Consider the following 25,692-nt stretch of genomic DNA (forward strand, 5'->3'; position numbering starts at 1 on the left):
ACCTTTTAAGAGATATTGATGAATACAAATGGGGTAGTGCAGATCAGCTTATCTAAGTGGGGTAATTTGTGCTGCAATTCTACAGACTATGAATCCTGCCCTCAGAAATATAAGGATTAGTCTACAACTAATGATAGAACCGCTAAATAAAAGATTATCCTCTGTTAAAATACATTTGTTATTTTCAGTATTTCTCAACAAAAATGTCAAACTAGACCCTTAGCTTTAAATAAGCATTAAAAATATGAAGTATTGCGTTTAGATTTAGACCAACTACTGTTATGTCATTCTTACTAGGTTAATTGGTGGTGATAGCATATTAAACTGTAATGCTATGCTGTTATTCATTTACTTGATCTACATTAATAAACAGAATGTATGGGACAGATCAACAAAGCTATTGTATGCAGATGATGTGATGTTACAAGCAAACTGGACAGAAGTTTCATTAAATTTTAAGGGAATGAAATGCAAAACTGAAGGCAAATGGAATAAAACTCAGTATGGACAGGACAGGATGTCATGGCAGCAAATGGAGAAAATCACAAGAAGCTGAAAATTCAAACAGAATGGAGAAAAATGAAAAAGATTCAAAACTTCAAGTATCAGACAGGGGTGACTGAGGAGAAGGGATGTTTGAATAAGAAGGTCAAAGCTTGAATAAGAGGTGTGCAGACAACTGCAACAAAGTGTTAGGGGTAGTACATGGCAGAATAATGCTGGAGAAGCAAGCTGAAAAGTAAATTGTACTAAACAGTGGTCCAACTAGTACTGCTGTGTGGTACAGAAAACTGATCAGTGAAAATAGCAGTTGAGGAAGCTTAAAGTGTTAGACAAGAAGAGCCAGAGAAGGGTGGTAGGGCACCTACTCTGGGACAGACAAAGAACTGATGACATCAGCGCAGAAGCTAAAGTAACGCCGATTGCAGCAATGCTCAAAGAGAAAAGATTATGGTAGTTTGGGCACGTGCAGGAAGGCAGAAGATGATTTGGGAGAAACAGGAAGTATGCAAGAGAAAGCAAGGATGACCAGCAAAGAGAGGGATGGATTGCATCAGAGAAGACCTGTGAGAGTCAGACATGACTGCTGATGAAGGTAGAAGGTGACATTTAATCAACAGAGGCAGCAAAAGTTGAAGCAGCACCATAACCCCATGCAGAAAATGGGGTTGATGATGATTTATTGTTTGTTAATTGGTGATTGTTCTTGTATAGGACCCTCTTCAGCCACATTTCTGGACATAAGGCTGAGACCAAATATTACAAACATACAGTTTCATATGAACAATAATCAAATAAATACAAGAACAATGATTATAAGTGGATAGTGATTAAACAATAAAGGTACCACATTATTAAATATATACAATATTAATCAAAGTGCTGCAAAAACACATTGGGGAATACATATAGAGTTATATATACAATGTGCTTATATCTGGGCAAAACTTTACAAAAAAACAGACAAAATTAATAATTAGGCAAATGGATCTTTGAATGGGAAACAGAAAATTTACCCCAGGACTGCCCTCTGCCCTCCTAATGGACAGAGGCAACTCCCAAATACTTTAGCTTATGCATGGCTCCCCTCAAATTATTTATGGTATGATCCCATTTATTCTCATTAGGGGTAATAAGTAATGACTGTCCATGGGATGGGTAAGACCAAGCCGTAACCAAATGGGATAGGTTATTTCTTTTTTTTTAAACAAGAAACATCTTTATTGAATTACCACTTATGACACTGGCAAGCATACATTTATATAAATGAAAACAAACCATATTGACATATTTTCAGTTGCAAACAACAGACATCACATATAATCTTCTGTACAGTTATTGTCAAACATTACATAGCTCATTCACTCATTCATCTCCTACCTTCCCTTAAACCTCATTCCTCCTCCAAAACATTGTTCTGCTGTACTGCTCCCACAGTTCCAGTTTTTCTAAGTAACTAGCTCCTATCCTTTTCTAGATATCTCACTTCCAGTTATTTTATCTCTTTTGTTATATTCACTACTTCTAGTATGGTTGGTTTAGACTTTTTTCCCATTATCTAGTAATTACTTTTATTGGCAGACACCAGAATTAAACTCAACAATGCTTTATTAGGTCTAGGCAACTCCAATTCTTGTCTCGGCTCAAAAATTTGCTCACCCAGAATTTCTGACAGTGTAGTCTGCAGTGAATTTTTAAAGTCTGCCAACTCATTACACTCCCAAAAAATATGTTCCCAATTACCTCTTTTTTCCTAATCAGACTTGCAAACTTTGCAATCTACCTGAGGAAAAATTCTTTGGAGTCTGCTTTGGGGTATAAAAATACCTGTGCAAACACTTCCAAGCAAAAATCCTAAATCTTCTAGATTTTGTTATACATTTGGGAGCCATACATATATCCTCCCATTGTTTCTTTGTGACTTGCTTATCTAGTTTGCTTCCCAGTCCTTTCTAACCTCCTCTGATTGATTCCTATAGTTACCATGCAATATTTTACATGCCCTATTATTTATCCATTTTTAGCAGTAGCTTCTCTTCTATGTTCCATTAAAAACTCTACCAGTGCTGGTCTTTCACTTAAGATCCCATATTCCTTTCTCTTTGCCTATACTGTGATATCAACCCTTGACTTCCTATCAATCTTTAACTTGCAGTCCAAATATAGTCTTGGCCTCTTCCCATTATTTTACCTTTCTCTCTCTCTCTAATTATTCACTCCCAATACCTTGGTTCCTTTGCCAGTTTTCTCCAGTAAATTCTGGCTCCCTCTTGCCTGTTCTCTGTACCCTTAAATACAGTCATCCCTACTGGCAGAATCTTGTTTCTCCATTCCCATTTTGGCTTAGATCTTAGAATACTTTCTAATACTTTCTAATACATTACGAATACAATATTCTGTATGGTCATTGCTATTCTCCTTAGGGACGGGATAGGTTATTTCGAGCACAAAAAGGGAAATTGGCTAGGCTTAAAATGGCCATCAAGGGCTGCTAGCCTAGTACTGACCTATAACCCTATGTGTCAGTCCTCTGGGTAAGCCAAATAAGTAATCATCAACATAAGATAAAAGTCTGAAATAAAATAATGCATATCTCTAAACCAGTTTAATTTGTATTCCTATTGCAAGTAAGATTTAGTTTCCTGTTAAAAAAGCAATGCATTATCTAGGTCAGTTTGAGATATGATCTTTCACGAATGATAAACTCTGGCCAATTAATTCTTACATTACTGCTGCCACAAACAGTACACACATCTATCTATCTGTCAATATATATAATATGCATATATATATATATATATATATATATATATATATATATATATATATATATATATATATATATATATATATATATATATATATATATACACACACACACACACACACACACACACACACACACACACACACACACACACGCAATATGTAAATGAAGCTTGCTGCACAGTACTGCTAGTTTGCTTTTATTCATGCAAAACTTATTGTTCTATCTCATGCATTAGTGACCACTGCATATTGAATGACATTTTAAAAGAAGATATTTTTAGCTGGTTCATAGTACTCTCTCAGGATGATCGTTGAACCAACTATGATTCGGTGTTATACAACAACATTAAAAAAAAGGTAAGCATGTTAATTTACTCCAATGTGTAGGTATCATCCATGTGATCACAACATACCAACTGTAGGTAAATCCTATGATACCCACACCCAGTTGTGGATTACTGTTAATTATACGACTGTCCATTAGTATTCAAAAAGTAACACTCTGATTGGTCAGCCCAACTAACGTGCTTATTGTAAATCCGAGCATATACCAATGGAAAAAGGTCCAGTCATCTGGACTTTTTTCCATTAACATATGCAATAAAAAATTACTTTTATTTCATTTTTTTTAAATAAGCTCACAAAATTGGAGACCCAAACAAACGAGAGAGACAGCACAGAGAAAAATAAAAGGATAATCAGGTACATTATGAAAAATTACAGAAATGTATCTCTTTATCCTTTTATTTTCTCTGTCTCATCTTTCCTATATGTTAAAAGCCCCCCAGTTTCTTCTTCTTCCTTAAAAAGCAACGGGTATCTTCCTTCCTCCAGTGCTTCCCTCACATAGTGTTGGTGTACTGTGAAAGCATGAGAATGCAAGTCCCATACACATGTGCAGTGCATCAGCAATGTCCCAGGGTACCAAGGAAAAAGTGGAAGAGCACCATGGTGTCATTATATAAAGACATTATTTAAGAAAAGTAAGTAATTTTCTTCTTAAATAATGTCATTGTATAATAGCAATAATCAACTCTGTGGTGTGGCATATTGAATATTTACCCACAGTTGCCTTTGTTTAATCACTTAGATTTCACCCTTGTGATTAAACCACACAAGCCATGGGTAAATTTTTAATATACCACACACATTGCCGGTTATTGATATAACAAATCAACACAGAAAGCATTAATAGACATGTTTCAAATAAAGGTAGAACTTCAAAAAGCATGTTTCAGCTTTGAGGGATGGTCCATAATTCATCAAAATATTAAAAAGAAAAATTTAAAACATATATATTCTTCTGGGTATTCCCAAAGCATCCACTTCCAGAACATTAGGGGATTTTCCAGCTTGAAGTGAATATTTTCACTGAATTCCCTACCACTGAGAATGACTTTGTACAAAATACTGAAGACATACATAAAGGGTTCAAGCATGCAAACAAACATGTATCACTGCTGGTAGCTGAAAAGGCAGCTATGAGTTTGAAAAGGAACAACTTATTTCACTAATGCAATTTTTCAACATCCACTTTCACTCATTGAGAAAGCATGTGACAGATGTTTCTTCATTATTACTGGTAGAAAGAACCAGACAAAGAAATCTGTGTCAGTGGCTCAAAAGTACTCTAGCCTTTGGTATTGCCAGACCAGAAGGCTATGGGATCTATTTCCACTCTAGGCAGCTGGATTGCTGACACTGCAGTTTAGTATTGTGTTGCACCCTCATTACCCCATCCTTATAGACATTAAACTGAGGTCTCGTCTGCTTAAGTTGATGGTAACTCAGGTGGCTCTAAAAGATACACAGTTTGAAATATTTTCTGCTTAAAAACCTCAGCTTTGGCCGGCTAAGATCTACCTGTATTCAAGAATTCAATTGCATAAGAGAATTTAAGTACCTTTTTTATCTGCACTTTTTCAAATAATACAGTATTTAAATTGATTTAATTGTGTTGCATGAATATTAACTGAAATGGAAGTTTTGACTCTGTTCTTCAGTTAGTGCTTGCTTGAATTTTTATTGTCTGTTAGTAATTGCAGGTGTGGGGGTAGCCACATTCTTTGATTTCCTGTCAATGCCTATTTAAGTGGTACAGTTTGAAATTTTTCTGCTTAAAAACCTCAGCTTTGGCCGGCTAAGATCTAGCTGTATTCAACTGGACGTATAAGAGAATTTAAGTACCTTTTTTATCTGCACTTTTTTCAAATACAGTATTTAAATTGATTTAATTGTGTTGCATGAATATTAACAGAATTAGAAGTTTTGACTCTGTTCTTCAGTTAGTGCTTGCTTGAATTGTATTGTCTGTTAGTAATTGCAGGTGTGGGGGTAGCCACATTCTTTGATTTCCTGTCAATGCCTATTTAAGTGGTACAGTTTGAAATATTTTCTGCTTAAAAACCTCAGCTTTGGCCGGCTAAAATCTAGCTGTATTCAACTGGACGTATAAGAGAATTTAAGTACCTTTTTTATCTGCACTTTTTTTCAAAAACAGTATTTAAATAGATTTAATTGTGTTGCATGAATATTAACTGAATTGGAAGTTTTGACTCTGTTCTTCAGTTAGTGCTTGCTTGAATTTTATTGTCTGTTAGTAATTGCAGGTGTGGGGTAGCCACATTCTTTGATTTCCTGTCAATGCCTATTTAAGTGGTACAGTTTGAAATATTTTCTGCTTAAAACCTCAGCTTTGGCTGGCTAAGATCTAGCTGTATTCAACTGGACGTATAAGAGAATTTAAGTACCTTTTTATCTGCACTTTTTTCAAATAATACAGTATTTAAATTGATTTAATTGTGTTGCATGAATATTAACTGAATTGGAAGTTTTGACTCTGTTCTTCAGTTAGTGCTTGCTTGAGTTTTATTGTTTGTTAGTAATTGCAGGTGTGGGGGTAGCCACATTCTTTGATTTCCTGCCAATGCCTATTTAAGTGGTACAGTTTGAAATATTTTCTGCTTAAAAACCTCAGCTTTGGCTGGCTAAGATCTAGCTGTATTCAACTGGACGTATAAGGAAATTTAAGTACCTTTTTCATCTGCACTTTTTTCAAATAATACAGTATTTAAATTGATTTAATTGTGTTCATGAATATTAACTGAATTGGAAGTTTTGACTCTGTTCTTCAGTTAGTTTTCCCACCCACCCTTCCTGTTTTTGTTTTGGTGTTAATCTTAGTGGCTTTGAAACTGCCCGCCCCTCTTGTAAATTTGTGTTTGGATACTCCTTATGGGCCCATCTCATTGGCTCACTCAACTGAGTGCAGTGAGATCATATTCTGATTTCAGGCACTCCTACTGTGTACAAAGAGAGCATCTGGGAAAGAGAACAAAAAAAATTTTAAGCTTGTTTCCTGCCTTTCCTTTTAAGTGGTCTAGACTGTTTGTAGGCTTCTGAGCCCGCAAGCCCTTTTGTGTTGGAGGGAAGCCTTCTAGCTTAGTTTTGTTTCTTATACTTAGCCAGTTTTTTAGTTTCAGCACTCAAATCTGTTTCTTTGAACACAGCACTTGTTCAGAACTCATTGTAAGCACTACATAAGCTGCAAATTACTACAGCACTCAACTTTCCTCACTTGTCTAGAGGAGAGCAGTTTTTAGTACTTAATAAATATGCACCTATCCAGGCATGTCTAAGGGTCAGCTCCCAGTGATTTCTCCTGTCTACCTGATGAATCTGGGCATCTTGAGGCAATGCAGCAATTGCCTCATGTACACAGACAACCCCCTCCTCCTACCACCCAACTCTACAACCTGTGAGAGATGCACTTATATAGCCAAACTGGAAGCAAAGCTCTCTTCACCCAAGACTGGATTAGACAGTCAAGAGGAGAAGGTAAACACTTACACCACACCACACTCATCACATAGTCCCTCAAAACCTACACCACCAAAACACACACATATAAACACAAAACACACACCTACATTCACAGAGGCTCTCAATAAAAACCTGCCCAAGCATCAGGGACATCCAAAGCATAAACGCAAGCAAACTCCACCCCCCAACACAACCCAAATGACACATAGCCCACAAACTCAGTGTGCCACTCAACCACAGCCCATAAGGCATAACAACGTACCCAACACTCTAGTCATAGGTGACTCTATAGTTAGGCACACTGATGTTCCACTCACTAGACTAAACAAGGAGAAAGTTACTGTCAGCTGCCTGTCAGGTGCCAGGATCCGCCACATAACGCATGCACTCAGGTCACTCCACAATAAGTACAAATATGACACTGTCATTGTCCATGTTGGTGTGAATGACCTGAGACGTACCTCCCTGGACTACATGAAAAGAGACATGGAGGAGCTCTCCGATCTTGTATCCAAGGCAGGTATGACCCTAACCCTGAGTAGCATTCTGCCATCACCCAGAATGATACCACAGTACAAGGACAAAATGATTGACTTCAACAATTGGCTAAGCTTCTGGTGTCATTCTAAGGGGATTCAGTATTTGTCTGCCTGGGACGACATGATCGACAGACCATGATGCTTTGCCAGAGATGGCCTGCACCTGTCGCCCTTAGGATTCCGGATACTGGCTAAGGCTCTTGCCACCCCTATAGTGCCTTTTTTAGGCAAAGTTCAAATGACAAAGTCACCACCATAACAGGTACAAGCAAGCAAAATCTGAGGGTAATGATACTCATTGCTAGAAGTCTAAACCTCAAAATGCACTCACTCGAGGCACTCCTTAAAATGGAGAACATTGACATCTGTGCAGTGACAGAGACCTGGTTCAAAGCTCCAGAGAGCACCCCTGCATTACCAGGCTACAATTCATACCACACCTTTCGGCCACCTAACCCAGAACAAAGCACTAAAGGCGGAGGCGTGTCCATATTCATTAAGGATATCCACACCTCCAGGATAGTTGCACAGCATAATGCATCCGAGATTATCCAAGTGCAACTAACTCTGGGCAAGACCGCAATCCAAATTGTAGCTTGCTACAGACCCCCCCACCATGCCCCAGGATTCCCACTCCTCATTTCTTGATACACTAGAAAGTATTAGGGTACAACCCAACACTCTAATAATGGGCAGTTTCAACTATCCCACCATTAACTGGGAAAACTACTCATGTACCAACTCTTTTGCTCTACGTTTTCTAGAATTCATAAATTCCAATGCCTTAGATCAACTTATTCACACCCCCACCAGGGGCAGCAATATCCTAGACCTGGTCATTACCAACATGGGAAACCGGTGTTCCACACCAGAGGTCAATTTCTCATTGGTCAGATCCGACCACAAGCTAATCAGCCTAGACATCCACATCCCACCCCCACCGCCAATTAGGGAAACCATCGTAAAAAACTTCTCCAAAGCCAACTTCACACCTCTTAAGACAGAAGTGGATAACTTCACAACACCCATGCAGATGGACAATAGAGGTATGACTGCTGAATCCTACACAAATGCACTTTATAAGCACTTACACGAATGCATGGATCATGCTATCCCTAATAGAACCAAGATGTTATCCTCCAAAAAAAGGAAGCCAATCTGGTGGTCCTCTGCCATAAACAAACTCTACAACAGAAGAAAGAAACTGTTGCAAAAAAGAGTAAAATCCCATGACTGGAGGAACTCCCTGGTCAACCTCAGTAAGAAGCTGAGATCCCTCATAAAATCCTCCAAAGCTAGTTACGAAAACAAAATTTCCACTGACTCTAAAGACAACCACAAAGCATTCTATAGCTATGTCAAGAATCTCAGTGGGAACACTCAGATCTTCTCTGAGTTACAGCACAATGGCACTAAATATACAGAACCAACTGATATTGCCAACATCCTAGCAGATAGGTTCAGTGCTAACTTTACCCCCCTCTCACCCCCTAGAGGGCCCATCTCTATACTGGAAGAATGCAAAGTTCCTATAATCACGGTTGCACAGGTAAAAAACACACTCTCCAAAGCCAAGAACACAGCATCCATGGGACCTGTTAATATCCCAGGCTGTGTTCTACATGAACTACAGAATGAACTGGCACCCTACCTAAGTACCATGTTCAATCATAGCCTCACCTCAGGCTTTGTACCCACTGAATGGTGCACCATGACAGTTAGCCCACTCCACAAAGGTGGAGCCACGACGGACCCCGGGAACTACAGCCCCATTAGCCTGATGAGCCTGGTCTGCAAGGCCATGGAATGTATCATCATGGAACTCATAAACAAAGACACTGGTAATCTCCAAACTCTGGACCCTACCCAGTTTGGATTTGTAAAAGGCAGATCATGTCTCCTAAACCTGATTGACTTCTTTGAAGCAGTCACCAAAGCCATAGATGAGGTTAAAATGGTTCACACAGCTTATCTAGATCTCGCCAAGGCTTTCAACACCATCCCCCACTCTGGAATTATAGATAAGCTCACTAGACTAGGTATAAATCCCTATGTCACAAGATGGGTTGCCAACTGGCTCATGGACAGAACCCACATTGTGAAAGTAGCAGATTCCAAATTCGACTTCAGACCAGTGACAAGTGGAGTACCACATGGTTCAGTCCTGGGTCCTCTCCTGTTTGGTATCTACTTCTCTGAAGTGCAGGCTAACACAGAAGGTCTTTGGCTAACAAAGTTTGCAGATGACTGCAAACTAGGAGCCATAATCGAAACTCCTAACGATGTGGACAAACTACAAAAGGGCCTCACTGAGATAGATACCTGGTGTCAAAGCCATGGCCTGAAGCTCAATGCCAAAAAGTGTATTGTCATCCCCTTTGGTAAAAACTCTGTACCCATGAACTACCACATAGCTGGTAGTCTACTTAATGCCAAAAATGTGATAAGAGACCTTGGGACACAGGTGGATAGTAGTCTCTCCTTTGATAATCATATCGCCACAGTGGTCAGGAAATCCTTCTACGTGGCTCATCTCATCACAAAAGGATTCTCATACAGAAAAAAAGAGGTCATTGTTCCCCTCTACTCATCATTCATTAGCCCCATTATAGAGTACAATGCCCCTTTTGGTATGTACCTCACAAGACATCTACAACAACTGGAAAGACCACAGAAATACCTCACAAATAGGATTACTGGCCTCAAACAGATGCCATACGCAGACAGTCTCAAAAAACTACAGCTTTACTCCATCGCATATCACCTACTCAGGGGCGATCTCTGCCTAACATACAAAGCTATGTCAAACCCAGAGCTGTTGGACATGCTCCACTTAAAGAAATCCCAATCTCTCCGAGCTACACGCTCTAGGGACCTAAACCTTGTCACCACAATAAACAAAACATGCTGGAGGGATAGATTCCTGTCCCAGAGACTTCCCATACTCTGGAACAGACTACCTATCTATGTCAAACAGAGCTCCTCATTAGCACTCTTCAAGAAAAAGTCTTGATGATTGGATGGGAAATGGGAAATTCACCCCAGGGATCACTTCTGTGGCTCTGCTCGACAGGGGCACAGGAAAATAATTTTCTTGGGTGGCGAAAGCCAGGGTACATTTTTTGGCTAGGCTTATATAGGCCCTAGGGCCAATAGCCTAGTACCTACCTATGAACCTATGAACAATGGCACCTACTGAAAAAAGTAGGAGAGGTTCCCATTGTCCTAGACAAATTTCCCCTAGTAGTATAAATGCCATCTCAATTTTCCCCTGAAAATGACCACTAGCCTATTGGGACAAAGCTGGTCAACAAAGAATAAATAAAAAATAATATAAAACCTCAGTATGCTGGGTACTCATCAAGGCATCTGCAATGCTAAATGAAATCCAATATCCTTAATTAGATTTAACATCACTTACTTTGAGAGTTTCATTGAAGAGAGGGGAGAGGGTTTTCTTTTTAACTGATGTCTTCCTCTTACTCTTTGATGATTTGTCTGGCAAAAGGTAACTCTTCACATACCTGTCAGTTTGGAGAGAGGAAAGAAAAGGTATTTCAGACACATACAATGCAGATCCATACACTAGCAGAGATAGAAAATAACAGCATTTAGGACAGTAAGATTAGCTTCAGTTTATTTACATCTGTCTCTCTTTATCTTTTGGTTTAGCAAGTAGATGGACAAGCCTGCTTAAGCCCATTTTAGCATCAAGTTGCTTTTTTAGCCTCAATAGCAGTAGTGAATCCCACCCCCCAGAAATAAGCCCTGTATACATCAGATTAAAGGAAAGAAAAAGCAAACAAAACATGATCCAGTATACACATATTTGCTAGTCACCACATAAACCAAGTATCTCAATACTGTAAGAGGCAAGTGAGAGTCCTTTGTGTCATGGGAAAGCAACTTGGCCTATTGGTTAAAATCAAGTTCAGTTGGAGTGTTTATGTGAGATAAATTCTGCCTTTCCTCAAAGTCACGACAGCTTTTAGCGTCACTACTTATGGATCTATGTCAGAAGGTCTACCTGCCATAATATCGATGTTTAAATGATTCAGATTGGACGAATGAAGCAGCAAAATCATGACGACCTGGAACACTGATATCAGAAAACAATGAAAAGTGACTATAAATGGTTGTCCAAGATTGTGGGTTTTACCCTTTTCTCAGCTGTAGTACAATTTTAGACTTTATGTATAATTAACAAGGGTTGTGAGGGTGTATGGGGGCTCGCCCCAGAAATTTTTTTTTTTTCGATATTTTGTGATGTCTATGTTCTGGTCCATCAGAGGTTTGCAGGTTTGAACATCTGGTAGTAATCATTTAAATGTCAACATTACTTAAGGTGGCCTTCTGACATAAATACATATATATTTTTTTGCCTCTGCCTGTGATATCCCCACTCTGGGCCAGTAATCAAGGAGTCTGAATCCTCACCACTGACATTGGAGAAGGATGTTCACTTGGAATACAAATGGATACACTCAGTATTTCCAGATGCAGACCCCTAGGCATCAAGCACAATTTCCCTTAGGAACACACATGGCACACACTCAGCCCAGGGTCTGGGTGTCTCTAACTGATTTCCTCCAGGTCCCCAGTAAGACTCCCCGCTGGCACAGCTGTAGGGTTAGGTCCTCAGCTGAGTGTCTAAGCCAAGTCCACCAGCACCCTCTCTGTGAAACTAGTGATTTGTGTCCCCCTATACCATGCAGCTTTGTGTTTCTAGCTAAATTCCTCAATAGCTTGGACAAAAATAATCCATACCTGGGTACAGGTGTAATCATTTCTCACAACACATTCTGTGTGCTATGGTCAGTGATGAAAAGGCCTCTGCCTTGCACTGAAGTGAGTATTGTGATATGGCAAGCATGAAAATTGAGGTGACAGAGGAGAGTAGGGTACATGTGCACATTTCAAATGTTAGAATTCTGGCTAATGCAAGACAGTAAAATATACTAACAGTTTGTGCATTACAATGCGTGTGTGGAATACAGACTACAATATGAAAGGGCACCATCCTGACATTTTAAGTGTTAGGTACTGAAGCTCTTTTTCAGGTGAATGCCCATTAATGTGCAGATGTTGGTGTATTTGATCCACAGGTTATTACACTTTATGAGTGACAACGAAGGGAATGCTGATATTGCACTTTCCAGTGTTGCATTGATTATGCTCCTATCTACTGAAATGTGGCCTCTTTATACTGCACGTTTAATGCTTTATAATAGGTCCCTAGAGAACCTGGGATCCATAGATATTATTGGGGCCCATTAATGCAGTGTTTTTGGTCTTGGAGAGTGCATCTATGACCTGCTCCCTAGTGATAGCAGGGGAGGTTGTTTGATGACATTTCCTGGACGGCATTTTGGAACACAGGGCCTAAAACTGAAGTTGAATTTGTTAGCCAGCAAATTTGCTACATCTTCTGGCTCTGTATAGGTAGCTCTATTTCCAATCAGTTCTGCACACTGCTGTGTGCTGCCTTTGAGATTTTAGATATAGCTAAAGAAAGCCTTGTGGTTGTCCATTGCCTGGGAGGCTATCTTTACTGCAAATTTGGCTTTAGAAGATTTAATTTTCCCTATAGTTTATTTATATTGATGAGAGTGTTTTTATTATACAGGGCATAGCACTTCCTAATCTTCACTATGACTTTTCTTTTTTAGTTGTACAGCCTGATTATGCTTGGATTTCCCCTACAGTGGTTTGTTTTTTTGAGTTAGTTCTTGGCTTATTTCTTGTAGGCTGTCTCTATGCATTTATTGACATTACTGAACAGGGTTTCAGTGAACAATTAGCCATGCTGTCAGGGTTTGGAGGTGGCTTGAAATTTTGAAAGGTTATCACTTAGTAATAGGAAGTTTGCCTTAGAATAGTAACTAAATGTTACAGGGTTAACCAGAGTTGCAGAACTGATTATTACAAATGAGACAGCTTTGTTGTCTGAACTTACCAGAGAGGACACTATATTTGTTGGGGGGGGGGGGGGGGGGGCATTCTCCCATGTTTGTAAGTACCAATATGTTTTGCAAAGAAAAGGCATTGGCCCAGTTCTCCTTTACTGTTTAAACTGCCAGACTGTTTCCAGATTACCACCAATAATCACAGACTAAGACAGGGTGATCAGATAGTGACTATCAGCTTGTGCACTCATTGGGGCTCATGTGTACACAAGAGGAACAACAAGGAGGTTACCTGTTTACGTCTTCCAGGGTAAGAGGGTACTGTTGTTCATGATCCCTGAACATGATACAGGAACTATGACATGGGGCAGTTGATGCAGCAGTTGGAAGGTAAAAGAATTAAACATCACCTCTTAAGACAGGGCATTTCTAGCGCAATATCATTGCACCCCCATCTGGGTGACATCACCCCACATCGCAGTGAGGAGGTGGGGCTAAGAAAACCCAACTTGGCCACAATATGATAGCAGGGGCATTTCTACTCCTCATACCAGTCACAAGGGGAATGAATCATCGCCCATACATCTATAGACAGCCTCTCATTTAGAGGAATGGGATGCATACAACAAAGGACATGCCACAGTGCCACCAATCTGGTAGCCCCAGTGAGAATGAGCCATAGAAGAGACCTGGGAGTATGAAGGCAGCAGCAACTCCCCCCCCCCAAAAAAAAAGATTAACCACTAAGAATACCGATGGTCCAATGTGGTAGTGTGAAAGCAAATTTTTCAGAATTTAGATTTTACAAAAACTGTAAATTTTGGCTTTTTCAAGTTGTTACTGAAAGTTTTCTAATCAAATGATCCAAGAAGCTTTTAAAACATTCAGTTAGGGTTTGTTTACTAAAAACATGTCAATGGTCAGAAAACCAAAATGCCATGTTGTTAATGTAATGTAGCATCAGCATGTTGGGAAAATAAAATGAGGAGATTCTCATAAACAGGGTGGAAGGTAGTGGAACTGGAAGGTAGTGGAACCTAAGGCAGCCCCTTGTGGAAGGTGCATAACCACAGATTTTGGTGGGGTGCTGTCAGAAACATTTGCACCCTGAAGTATCTACTGTAAAGGTACTTACAAAACCTGTTACTGTAGCTGCCTTGGCCTGTTAACACTCAATTTAGCATGAGTCTTTGCTGTGCTGCAACTGAATTAAAGGCCTTACTGAGATCCTTGTAGATAACATCAAAAAATGGTGCTTCATCTTACTCTTAGAGACAGTAGGGAAGTGGTTATGCTGTTTCCCTTCTGGAAACAATGCTAGTGTTTGCAGAGGAAACAACCGTCCTGATGTAAATTGAATTACTGGGTACAGCTTTTCAATACACTGCAAAAGGGGGATAAGAGAGGTTTCTGCATGCAAATGCATTCTGTCTAGTGGTTTGTGTAAATGACCGGATATTTTCCAGACTTTCAGAATATTGCTGGAGCTCACAGAGTGGTTAATTAAGTGTATGACGGCAGGGCCGGTGTTGGCATTTTGGAGGCCCCCAGCAAGTGTCAATTTGGGGGCCCTCCAGACACTTTCAGCCTAAGTATCATCCTTCAGTACTCTCAAAACCATGCAAATTAATTCTTTCTGTCTTTTCTCAAATTTTGCTTCACTCCAGCTTTTTCAAGAAGTCATGGCCTACTCTATGGTCTCAAGAATATTTTATTTTTTTACATACAACCTGTTTCATTCAGTGATGGTTTGAATAAAAACTGTGATTAAGAAAGAAAATTCAGTGTTGCTATTCAAGTTTAATTTTCCTTCCACCCTTTCAGTACACATTACTGGCCAAGACAGCACAGTAACAATTGAGTAGGCAAAAAAGTTAACTAAGCCATAGGGTTGCAGATGCTCTGAGGTGCATTGCAGCATTTTCACAACCTTTGACCCTGTAGTGGCCTGAACAAAAATCATGAGTAAGAAAAGAATCAGTCTTACTTTTTTCTGTCGCAGAAGACACAAATGGTGCCCAAGGCTTACTGTTTAAAGCTGAAAAAACAGTAGCTCACAATAAATTAACAAGATAGTTTGAGAGGATACAAAAATCCTATATGGGAATCCTTAATATTTTTATTCATATAGTTACTATCCATCTGGTTTACTAAGGACATGAGATTGCTGTGCTAGATTTTTCCATTTGACAAACATGTGACAAAATATCAAACTAAGATAACTTGCTGTGGTTGGGCACCCTCCCCCGACCAAGGGGCCCCCAAGATTGCAGGCTTCACTGATCCCTAAAGCCAGCTATGTCAGAGGGGAACAGATATGAAAAGGATTGCAAGCCTAAGTCTGCCTCTCCAAAACAGGGCACACCTTTTAGGTAATGATCGTCTTTGCAATGCTTACTGGATTTAAGGAAAATGATGGCATGAAGTCAAAAACTCGGTGAGCAGTGTAATCCAACTAAATGGTAGATTCTTTTCTATTTTGTGTCTAAATGAAAAGAAATACTAAGCAAAAGGTTTGAATATTGAGGTGTCTGATCCATGCTCATGACTCCTGAGGTATTTTTGCAGCCTAACAGAGAGCCATAGGCAAGTGGAGTGGATGAGGGCTGCTGCCCAGGTACTGAGTTGCAAATGTTGTCAACAGTATAAAAATCTTAATTTTTTTCTAATCTTTTCAAAATTCCTCATCTTTTGAGCATCAGCGAGGATGTAGATTCCACTTGTCATGCTACTCTCACTCACAACCTGGAAACTTTCTCTGTCTCTCTCTCACTCCGATACAGGGCAATAAAAAGACAGATGGAGACAAAGTTGACAAGTTACAGCATAATGACATGGATCTGCAGCCTGTCTTACCTGTCTGTCACTGCAATGTGTAACATAAACTGTCACAGCTCCAGCTGAGAGTACCCCGCCCCGTGCTGTCATCAGTCATGTCAGAATAGGGCTTTGTCAGAGCATAATGCTAAACTGTTAAAATGCATAGTTCACCTTATTTTTTTAACAGTAGTGTCAAATGACAGATTATGCAAGTGATCTTGCTTTATGTCACAGCTCCACTCCAACAGCACATTATTCATAGGTTCATAGGTGCGTGCTAGGCTAATGGCCCTGGAGCCTTTACAAGCCTAGCCCACAGAAGTGCCCTGGCATCGTGCCACCCAACGTTACTTCCTAGTACCTCTATCAAGTAGAACCATTGGAATGATCTCCAGGGTGAACTTTCTATTTCCCATCTACTCATCAAGATTTCTCTTAAAGAAGGCCAGTGAGATGCTCTGCTTGATATGTATGGGAAGTCTGTTCCAGAGCATGGGCAGTCTCAGGGTTATTATTTATTTATTTTATCGATAAAAGAATGTGCTCAGCATTTTTTTGAATTAAATAGTACATGTTACTTCTCCATTGCTTATAAAGTGTCATGCAAAATGTCAAAGCTTCATTTGAGGCCAGTTCCAGTTAGCCATCTCAGAACATGGCTTATCAATATATAACAGTGCTGTGTATTAAATGTGTGAGTCCTATCTTTTTTTTAATTCAACAGTACATTGTGAAATGACTCTGAATTACAGTCGCTCTCCAGTAGCATTATGTTGCTAACAGTGTGTGTGTGTGTGTGTGTGTGTGTGTGTGTGTGTGTGTGTGTGTGTGTGTGTGTGTACTTGTATGTGCATTTATTAGTATATTTTAATTATTTATTGTATTAAAGTGCAATGCAAAATGCCACACCTCCAGTCAGAACTCACCCTCAACTGTAAGAGTTCCAATCAGTATCTCAGGTTAGTACTTATTATCACAAAATAATGTTATGTTAATGTCCATTAGTTTTCATAAAATGCAAAACAGAATGTCACAGATGTTCGTCATATGGATCACTGCTGCAGTAACCTTAGCTATATGAGTTATATTCTGCGAAGGATATAACAGCCAGTCAGTTTCCAAAGCTTCAGACCATCTCCCACACACCCAAACTGTCACTAAAAGACATATGTGGGTATGAAGCCCTTCAGAGCTTTACTCCTGCAGAAGAGTATGCTCCTCTGAGACCTTTGAGGATCAATGGTCAGTGTGTGCTATCCTTTGCTGGGCAGATAAGTGCCCTTTGGGGGAATAAAAACATTTTCTTAATTTTGTTGATGTTTTAGGGGGTGGCCATGGTGGTGCAGCAGTTAGCATTGCCGCCTCACAGCAAGAGGTTCTCCGGTTCGATCCTCGGCTGGGGTGCCTTCTGTGCAGAGTCTGCATGTCCTCCCTGTAGTCACGTGGGTTTCCTCTGGGTGCTCCGGTTTCCTCCCACATCCCAAAGACATGCCCGTAGGTGGATTGGACACTCCAAACTGGCCCTAGGTGTGTGTGTGTGTGTGTGTGTGTGTGTGTGTGTGTGTGTGTGTGTGTGTGTGCCTTCTGTGGAAGGTTGGGTGCCGGGCTTGCAACTCGACACCGTAAAACTCCATTGCCAATCATGAGTGGACAGGTGATCCGCTGTGGCGACCCCTAAACGGGAAAAGCCGAAAGAAGAAGTTGATGTTTTATTACTTTCCTCCTCAGGAAAGTTATTTAAAGCTCCAAGTGTTGTATTCTGATGGATTTGTCTTGAGACTGTAATCTACTTTTAAACTGGACACTCATTTCTTTCTGTCAGTTAAAAAGTAAAGTAACCAAAAACATTATTCCCGTAGATAAAATGCATTTATTTTTCTTTTCTTGGGCTGGCACAGTGTTTTAAAGTGCTTTTTACCTTGTTTTTTTCTGTCAAAAAAGTAACTTTTGTGGACTGGTAGTGTTTACCTGCAATTGCTGCTTGTCTTCCCTGGGAAACAGGCATTTATTTCAACTTGGCAATGGAACAGACTACAGGTCCCATGGTTGGTTCTTCATCTACCCACAAAAATAAAAAGCTAAGCAAACAGTCTGTCACCACAGCAGGCTAGGAATTTGCCTCAGCTGCAAATGGGTGACTCAACTGTGGCCATTTGTTGTCCCTCAGACCACAAAGCTTTTACTAAGGATCCCTCTGGTGTAGCACATATATCCACTCTGGCCTGGGGTTAGCCACATCCTCTGTGTTTTGGGGTTCCCTCAATGGGATAGGGAACAGGGAAGGCTGCCCTTTTGTGTCAGAATGCTGTTCTCATTCCTGGGGAAGCAGCTGCTGCCATTAGTAACACAACTGACCCTATTTTTTTCTGTCAAAAAGAAATAAAAAAAACAAGCCTGTATCGACTCCTCCTCAAAATTCTTTGGATAGGAATAGTTTACTGGGTCTGGCTCATAGTTTAATTTAGGTTATGGATTCTTATTGTAAAGTTGTTTCTGGTAAAATAAAGATTCCTTTTTCCTGAAGAGTTTCAATATTTTGAATCTGAACAGGAAGATGCAGGGATTGATTCATTTTTTTTTACCTCCGATTTCTGATTCAGATTTAGAGAATAGCTCAGTTTCTTATTCTCCCTGTGGGGGTTTCTCTTTTCTAAGACTATTAAGTGTTTTCAGTGGAAGAATACTGACTTTTCTTCGTCCCTCAGAAAATACCATGAGTTGTTAGAGAAGGATTTTCCAGAGTTCACACCCATTTCTCCTATTGTACTTACTGTGCAAGATGTGCATATTACTGCCTGCAATTAATCTAATTGTCAGCCAGCTGCCCCTAAAAAGGCAGATAGGAAGTGTAAGGTTCCTCAAATTTTTATACACTACTCCCAAACCTGACCCAGCAGCTATAGATTTAGTTGATTCCACTGCTGCTAACACTTAGTTATTTACAATCCTGCTCTTTCTGATACAGATGGGAAAATTATTGATAGGTATGGGAAAAAAGTGTATAGTTCTGCAAATTTTATTTTCATATTTTTGAACTGTCAGGCTCATATTTTAAGTTTATTCGGACAAACTGTGAAAGTATGAGGAATGTTTTATCTTCAGTTTCTTCTTGTGAGGAAGATCTGCTTTAAATAACTTAGTTTCTTTGCACAGGTCACTATCCGTTTGCAGTGTGTGTGTGTGTGTGTGTGTGTGTGTGTGTGTGTGTGTGTGTGTGTGTGTGTGTGTGTGTGTATGACTCCATTGATACTTCTTCTAGGTCTATGGCCACTGGTACTGATTTGAGGAGGTTTGAATGGCTGCATTCTCAGAAAGTCACAGATCATGTTAAAATGAAATTTTAAATTCTCCTTCAGACAGAGATTTAGTGCTTGGGCTCTCTGCTGCAGTGGTGATCAAAAAGTGTGATGAAAGGGGTAAGCTGATCCAGGGAAATTAGGATTTTGCAGCCCCTGCTTTCCAAATTGTCCAAGGGATTTTCTATCTCCTCATCCAATTTTGGCAAAAAGCAGAATAAACAGGTGAACAGACCTTTAAGAAGAAATGGCAAGGGGGTTCTAAAAAGAATTCTCAAACCTGCCAAAACCAAGGACAGTCCAACAAATCTGACAGACTACTCAAACAACCTTGTTACTCCCTCTGCACTGCCCCCTTTTTGTCTTCCACAAAGTCTGAATCTCAGTTTTTCTTTTTTGCAACAGATTGAACAAATGAAAACCATTTATCAAGGTTACAGATGGCAGTGGGAGGAAATTCCTCCTTTCCAGAGGGTCATTCCTCATCCTCCAGATCCGATTCTTTTGTTTCCACCTATTCTTGATCACATGCTATCCGAAGTAGTGACAGAACCAGTTATTCCTTCCCAGGTAGGGAAGGGATTTTATTCTGGGATGTTTCTAGTGCCAACAAAAGAAAATGCTTGGAGATCAGTTCTGGATCTTTCTTTCATAAATCTGTTTCTGTTAGTGCCCACATTCAAAATGATGTCACTTCACAGCTTGCTATCAGTTCTATCTCTTTCAAGTTTCTGAATAAAACTAGACTTAAAAGATGCGTATCATCACATCCCCATATTCATCCAGACATCAAATACTTCTTAAGGGTTTGTTCATCTGGATCACATTATAAGTTTACTACTTTACCCTTTCGACTATTCACTGCACAAAGAGTGTTCACAAAGTGTCAGGCTCCAGTTATAGTTCATTGCAGGATACCAGGTTTCCATATTTAGACAACATGCTTTTCTTTGAGGGCCTGTCAGAAATACCTCTCTTGGGTGAGAGATCTCCTGCACAAGCTGGGATTCTAAGAGAACATTCAAAACTCTTTCCTGACTATTTCACGCAAGACTGTACTCCTGGGATGTCAACTAGACATCTCAGTTCAAACAGCTTTTCTTCCACAGGGAAAAATAGATATTTATTTAGATCAATTTCTAGGGTTTTCCACTCACACTTTGGCCACTGTGAGGGAATACTTCAGGATTTTGGGTCTCATGGCATCTATGATTCTCATGATATCACTGGCAAGACTCCACATGAGAAAGATACAGTGGCATCTGAAATCTCTTGGTCCTTGCATCAACACCCTTTATCTTTTCAAATCCCAGTGCAGGGGTTTGTCAGAAGAAAAATCTCTTGGTGGAGACAATAGATATCTTTAAATCCAGGTTTCTTCTTCTCCCTCCTTGCTTCAAAGCTATCAGTCACCACAGATGTTTCGGACTTTGCTTTGGGAGCAGTTCCAGCAGGGATAAAAGTGCAGTGAATGTGGGACACAGACAGATGCAAGCACATAAATATCAAGGAGATGCTCGCCTTGGTTAATGCACTCAACTCTTTGAACCAATTTTGGCACTTCTTCAAGTAGTTACAGACAAAACCACATTCACGTGGGACATCAATAAGCAAGGGGGAACCAGGTTGTATCCCCCTTTGCAGACTAGCCATGTTTATTTGGGATATAGCTTCACAGCACCATCTCATTCTAAAAGCATCCTACTTTCCAATAGAGCAAAACTGTACATCAGACAAGCTTAACAGGACCAGGACAGACTGTCTCAAATCGAAAATGGATTGGGGGTCTTCCAAAATTTGATCCATCTCTGGGGAGTTCCTCAGATAGACTTCTTTGTTTCCTCTCAGAATAATCAACTGAAAAGATTCTGTTTCAAGGCTCCGTGCAATAATATCTGGAAGACAGATGTGTTTTCTTTTCATTTCTTTGAACAGGAATGCACCTGTATGGTTTTCCATCCTGTCCAATAATCTCCAGGGTACTTCTGAAGATTCAGAAGGAATCCCCAAGATCATTGTGGTGACTCCCTTGTAGCCAGGCAGTCATGATTCTCCCTTCTTTTGGAAATAGCCAGGGATAATTATCATGAGCTTCCTCACAGCTGACTCTACTCATACAATAACAGGGGTGTTTGATACATCCCAACATCAATCATCTTCAGTGGACTGCCTGGATGGTAGGGTCATAATTCCTTTAAGGCATCTGTTTACTGAGGATGTACAGCAGGTACTATTGAAAGCAAGAAAGCCTGCACCTAGAAAATCATATATTAGAAAATAGAAAAGTTTTTTTTGCTGATATCAAGAAAATAAACAGCACCCACTCAGGGCTAGTTTTTCTCAGGCTTTACAATATTTGTGTGAGTTTCCATCTTGTGCCTTTCTTATTCCTCCACCAAGGTTCATTTAATCAGCCATTTCAGCATGTCTCCCTACAGATCCACATCTTTCAATCCAGTCTCATGTCAAAATGTTCTTGAAAGGGGTTTTGTATAAGAGGCCCCAAGGAAACTGGTGGCCCCTCCTTGGGATATTAATTTTGTGTTAGAGAAGCTAACACTTGCTGCATCTGAGTCAGCTAATCTGGCTGATGTGGGGTTCTTAACATGGAAAACAGTTCTGCTGATTGCTCTGACCTCTGCAAGAAGGGTATCCAAGTTGCAAGCTCTTATGGCGAGCCAACCCTATCTCATATTCCACAGAGACAGGACTTCTTTGAGAACAAATACTTCTTTTATGCTTAAAGTGGCATCTGGGTTTACTATAAACCAAACTATCCAGCTTCCTGTTTTTCTTCCTAAACCAAAAAAATGAGGGATAAAGGATATTGCATACCCTGGATGTCCACAGACAACTCAGTTACTATCTTGACAGAACTAAATCTTTCAGATGTTTGGATCAATTGGTCATTTCTTGTGAAGGTAAGAAGAAGAGACAGCCCGCATCAAAATAGACCATTTCCAAATGGTTGTCAAAGACTATCACCCTTTGTTACACTCACAATAACAAATATCTTCCAGGTAGGGTCAAGGCAGACTCTACCAGGGCCTTGGCTTCATCTATGGCCTTTTGGAAAGGGTTGGATTCTAGAAGTAATCTAGAAGCTGGTACTTGGTCCTCTGTACACACTTTTACAAAGCACTGGTGTGTGGTTCCTTCTATAGGTCCAGATCAGGCTTTGCTAGGCCCATTCTTCTCCTTTCATCTCTGAAATGTAGTTATCTATGGTAATTACCCATATAGCTAAGGCTACTGCAGCAGTGATCAACATGATGAACATAGTACAGTCGAACTTACCATAGCAGTAAATGTTTGAATAATCACTGTTAAAGTAGATGCTCCCTCCTTCCATCCCCCTTGTATTTCAATGTGATTTTTATGCCACGTAGTGGACATTTATTTTTGTTATTACTAACATTGCCCTTTCAGATCTCAGCCTTTTGCTGTCTGCTGGCAGGAAAGCTCTGAAGGGCTTAACACCCAAACTTTCCTTTTAGTCAGTTCAACTCGAGCTCCTTGAAAGTTTGGGCATGTGGAACGTGCCCTGAAGCTTTGGAAGCTCGTTGGCTGTAATATCCTTTGTGGGATATAACCCATTTGGCTAAGGCTACTGTAGCAGTAATGATTTGAACATCTATTGTTATAGTAAGCTCAACTTACACAATTGTACTTTCTGATCAAAAATAGATATGTATATATAAATATATAAATACACACATACACACACAGACAGACAGACAGACACACACACACACACACACACACACACACACACACACACACACACACACACACACACACACACACACACACATATACATACATACAAAATAAAGACTTCAGCTGTATACATCTCAGATGTATAACTCTCATAAACTCAAAAATAAATATAATAAGGGGCACACAGTGATGAGTTTAGGTCACTATCTGCCTTTTAGTATAACTCATCAGGGACAAACTCTGGGATAGACTTTAAATACTGTTCATATATATTTAGAGAGTTATTGAAACAAGTTTGTGTTTTCAGTCTGAAATGAAGCCTAAAACTGTAATTATTGTCATTACACAGTGACTGCAATCCTCAATGATTTGTCCAAAAAGCACACATTTTACATGGACCATACCAAACATGAAGCAAAATGAAGGTCATTCTAAGACATTAGAGATAGTTTCCAGCTTATTTCTGACAAATATACCTTAGCCTATCCACTCAGGGCAGCGCTCAGTTGTCAGCTTCTTTGCTCAAGAAACATGGACAAAGTTAAAAATAATGGGGAGACGAAATGAGGACAAGGATTAAATATTACTTTGTAATTCCTTTACAAAGTTAATAGAACAACAGCTTGTGCGTTGACACATTTTCGGATGAACAATTAGTATGAAACGCTAATGGTTGGAATTACTGGCTGTCTGTAATCCTCAGTGATTTACTAGAAAGTTAAAAATTTTATGAGACACAGGACAAAAAGATGATGTAAGATCAGGGACAGTTGAGAGGTATGGTGATCAATCCACTGCCTATAATATCTGGTTGTCTGCTACAAAAAAAACAACAACTTACCTGCTACTATCCAGATGTTTTTCCGTTGTTTTTTTCTGTTCTCAGCATGGCCTTACTGCTCAGTGCAGTGTTCAAAATTTTGAGATTTTGGCTGAATTCCACTCATGATTTATGCAACAGATCCTGATTGTTGTGTAAACCACTGGTGGGTCTAAGCCAAAAGCTCAGAAATTGAGACAGCTTGAAGAGGGATGTTGCAATTACAATATTTTTACTGTTTTTAGAAAATAAATAAATGAAATAAAACAAGCCAGAGAAGCACCCCCAGCCAAATGGCACCCTAGGTGGCTGCATTGCTGTATAAGGGCAACTATGGTCCCATGATTATTATTATTATGGAACATGTTCATTCTCTAAAGCTAACAACATCTCTGTGGGTTCCACGACTACAGCTCATCAAACACATGTCCAAAATCCAACTAAAATCTGTTCAAATTAAGTATAGCTGCAGAATATGTTCATGCAGTCCATAGGCATTTACTAGGCTAATGACTACTACAGCCTTTACAAGCCCAGCTGTGCAATTCAACCTAACTGTGTTCGTATGTGTCATGGGCATTTCTTAGGAGGAGGTATGTTAGTCAGGAAGTTTCTAGAGGTTATAAGGGGGGGGGGGATGTTAGACAGAGGCAGACAGTAATGCCCAAACTATTAGAGGGACATGGGGGCCAGACCCGGGTGAATTTCTGATTTCCCCTTCATTGATAAAGGTTATGCTTAAATGGGGTTCATAAATTCATAGGTGAGTACAAGGCTAATGGCCCTGGAGCCAATACAAGCCTAGCCCAAGAATATTCCCAGTCATCCTGGATGTTAGTTCTTTGTGCCCCTATCGAGAAAGGCTGTTGAAGTGATCCCTGGGGTGAATTTCCTATTACCCATCCACTCATCAATATTTTTCTTGAAGAGGGCTAGTGAGGTGCTCTGCTTGACGTGAATGGGGAGTTTATTCCAGAGTATGGGAAGTCTCTGGGTTAGGAACCTGTCCCTTCAACAGGTTCTGTTTATTGTGATGATGAGGTTGAGGTCTTTAGAGCAGGTGGCATGGAGGGATTGAGACTTTTTCAGATGAAGCATGTCTAGCAACACTAGGTCAGACATGGCTTTGTATGTCATGCAGAGATCGCCTCTAAGTAGGCAATATGAGACAGAGTAAAGCTGGAGTTTTTTTAGTCTTTCTGTATAGGGCATGTGTTTGAGTCCTAAGATCGTCTTTGTGAGGAACTTTTGTGGCCTCTCCAGTTGTTGTAGGTGTCTAGTGAGGTACATGCCAAATGGGGCATTGTACTCTATAATGGGTATAATGAGGGACGAGTAGAGAGGGATTCTGACTTCTTTCTTCCTGGATGAGAAACCTTTTTGCAATGAGGTGTGCCATGTAGAAAAACTTATTAATGACAGTGGCAACATGGTTGTCGAAGGAGAGGTTGCTCTCTACCTGTGTCCCTAGATCTCTTGTCACACCTTCGGAGTTAAGT

The 25,692-nt window shown here is 39.9% G+C and overlaps 1 protein-coding gene across 2 annotated transcripts in view; it reads right to left on the reverse strand.

Moving 5' to 3' along the window:
* SYTL1 (synaptotagmin like 1) overlaps positions 1-25,692 on the reverse strand; it is a 1,083,808-nt gene that overhangs the window by 221,644 nt on the left and 836,472 nt on the right. For both annotated transcript variants that reach the window (XM_044084360.1, XM_044084368.1), the window contains one exon: positions 11,053-11,155. In XM_044084360.1, the coding sequence (XP_043940295.1) occupies positions 11,053-11,155 (103 nt within the window). The remainder of the gene's footprint in view (positions 1-11,052; positions 11,156-25,692) is intronic.

Source organism: Protopterus annectens, chromosome 1.part1 (genome assembly GCF_019279795.1).
Source record: "Protopterus annectens isolate FY-2018-M chromosome 1.part1, PAN1.0, whole genome shotgun sequence".
NCBI classification, from domain to species: Eukaryota; Metazoa; Chordata; order Ceratodontiformes; family Protopteridae; genus Protopterus; species Protopterus annectens.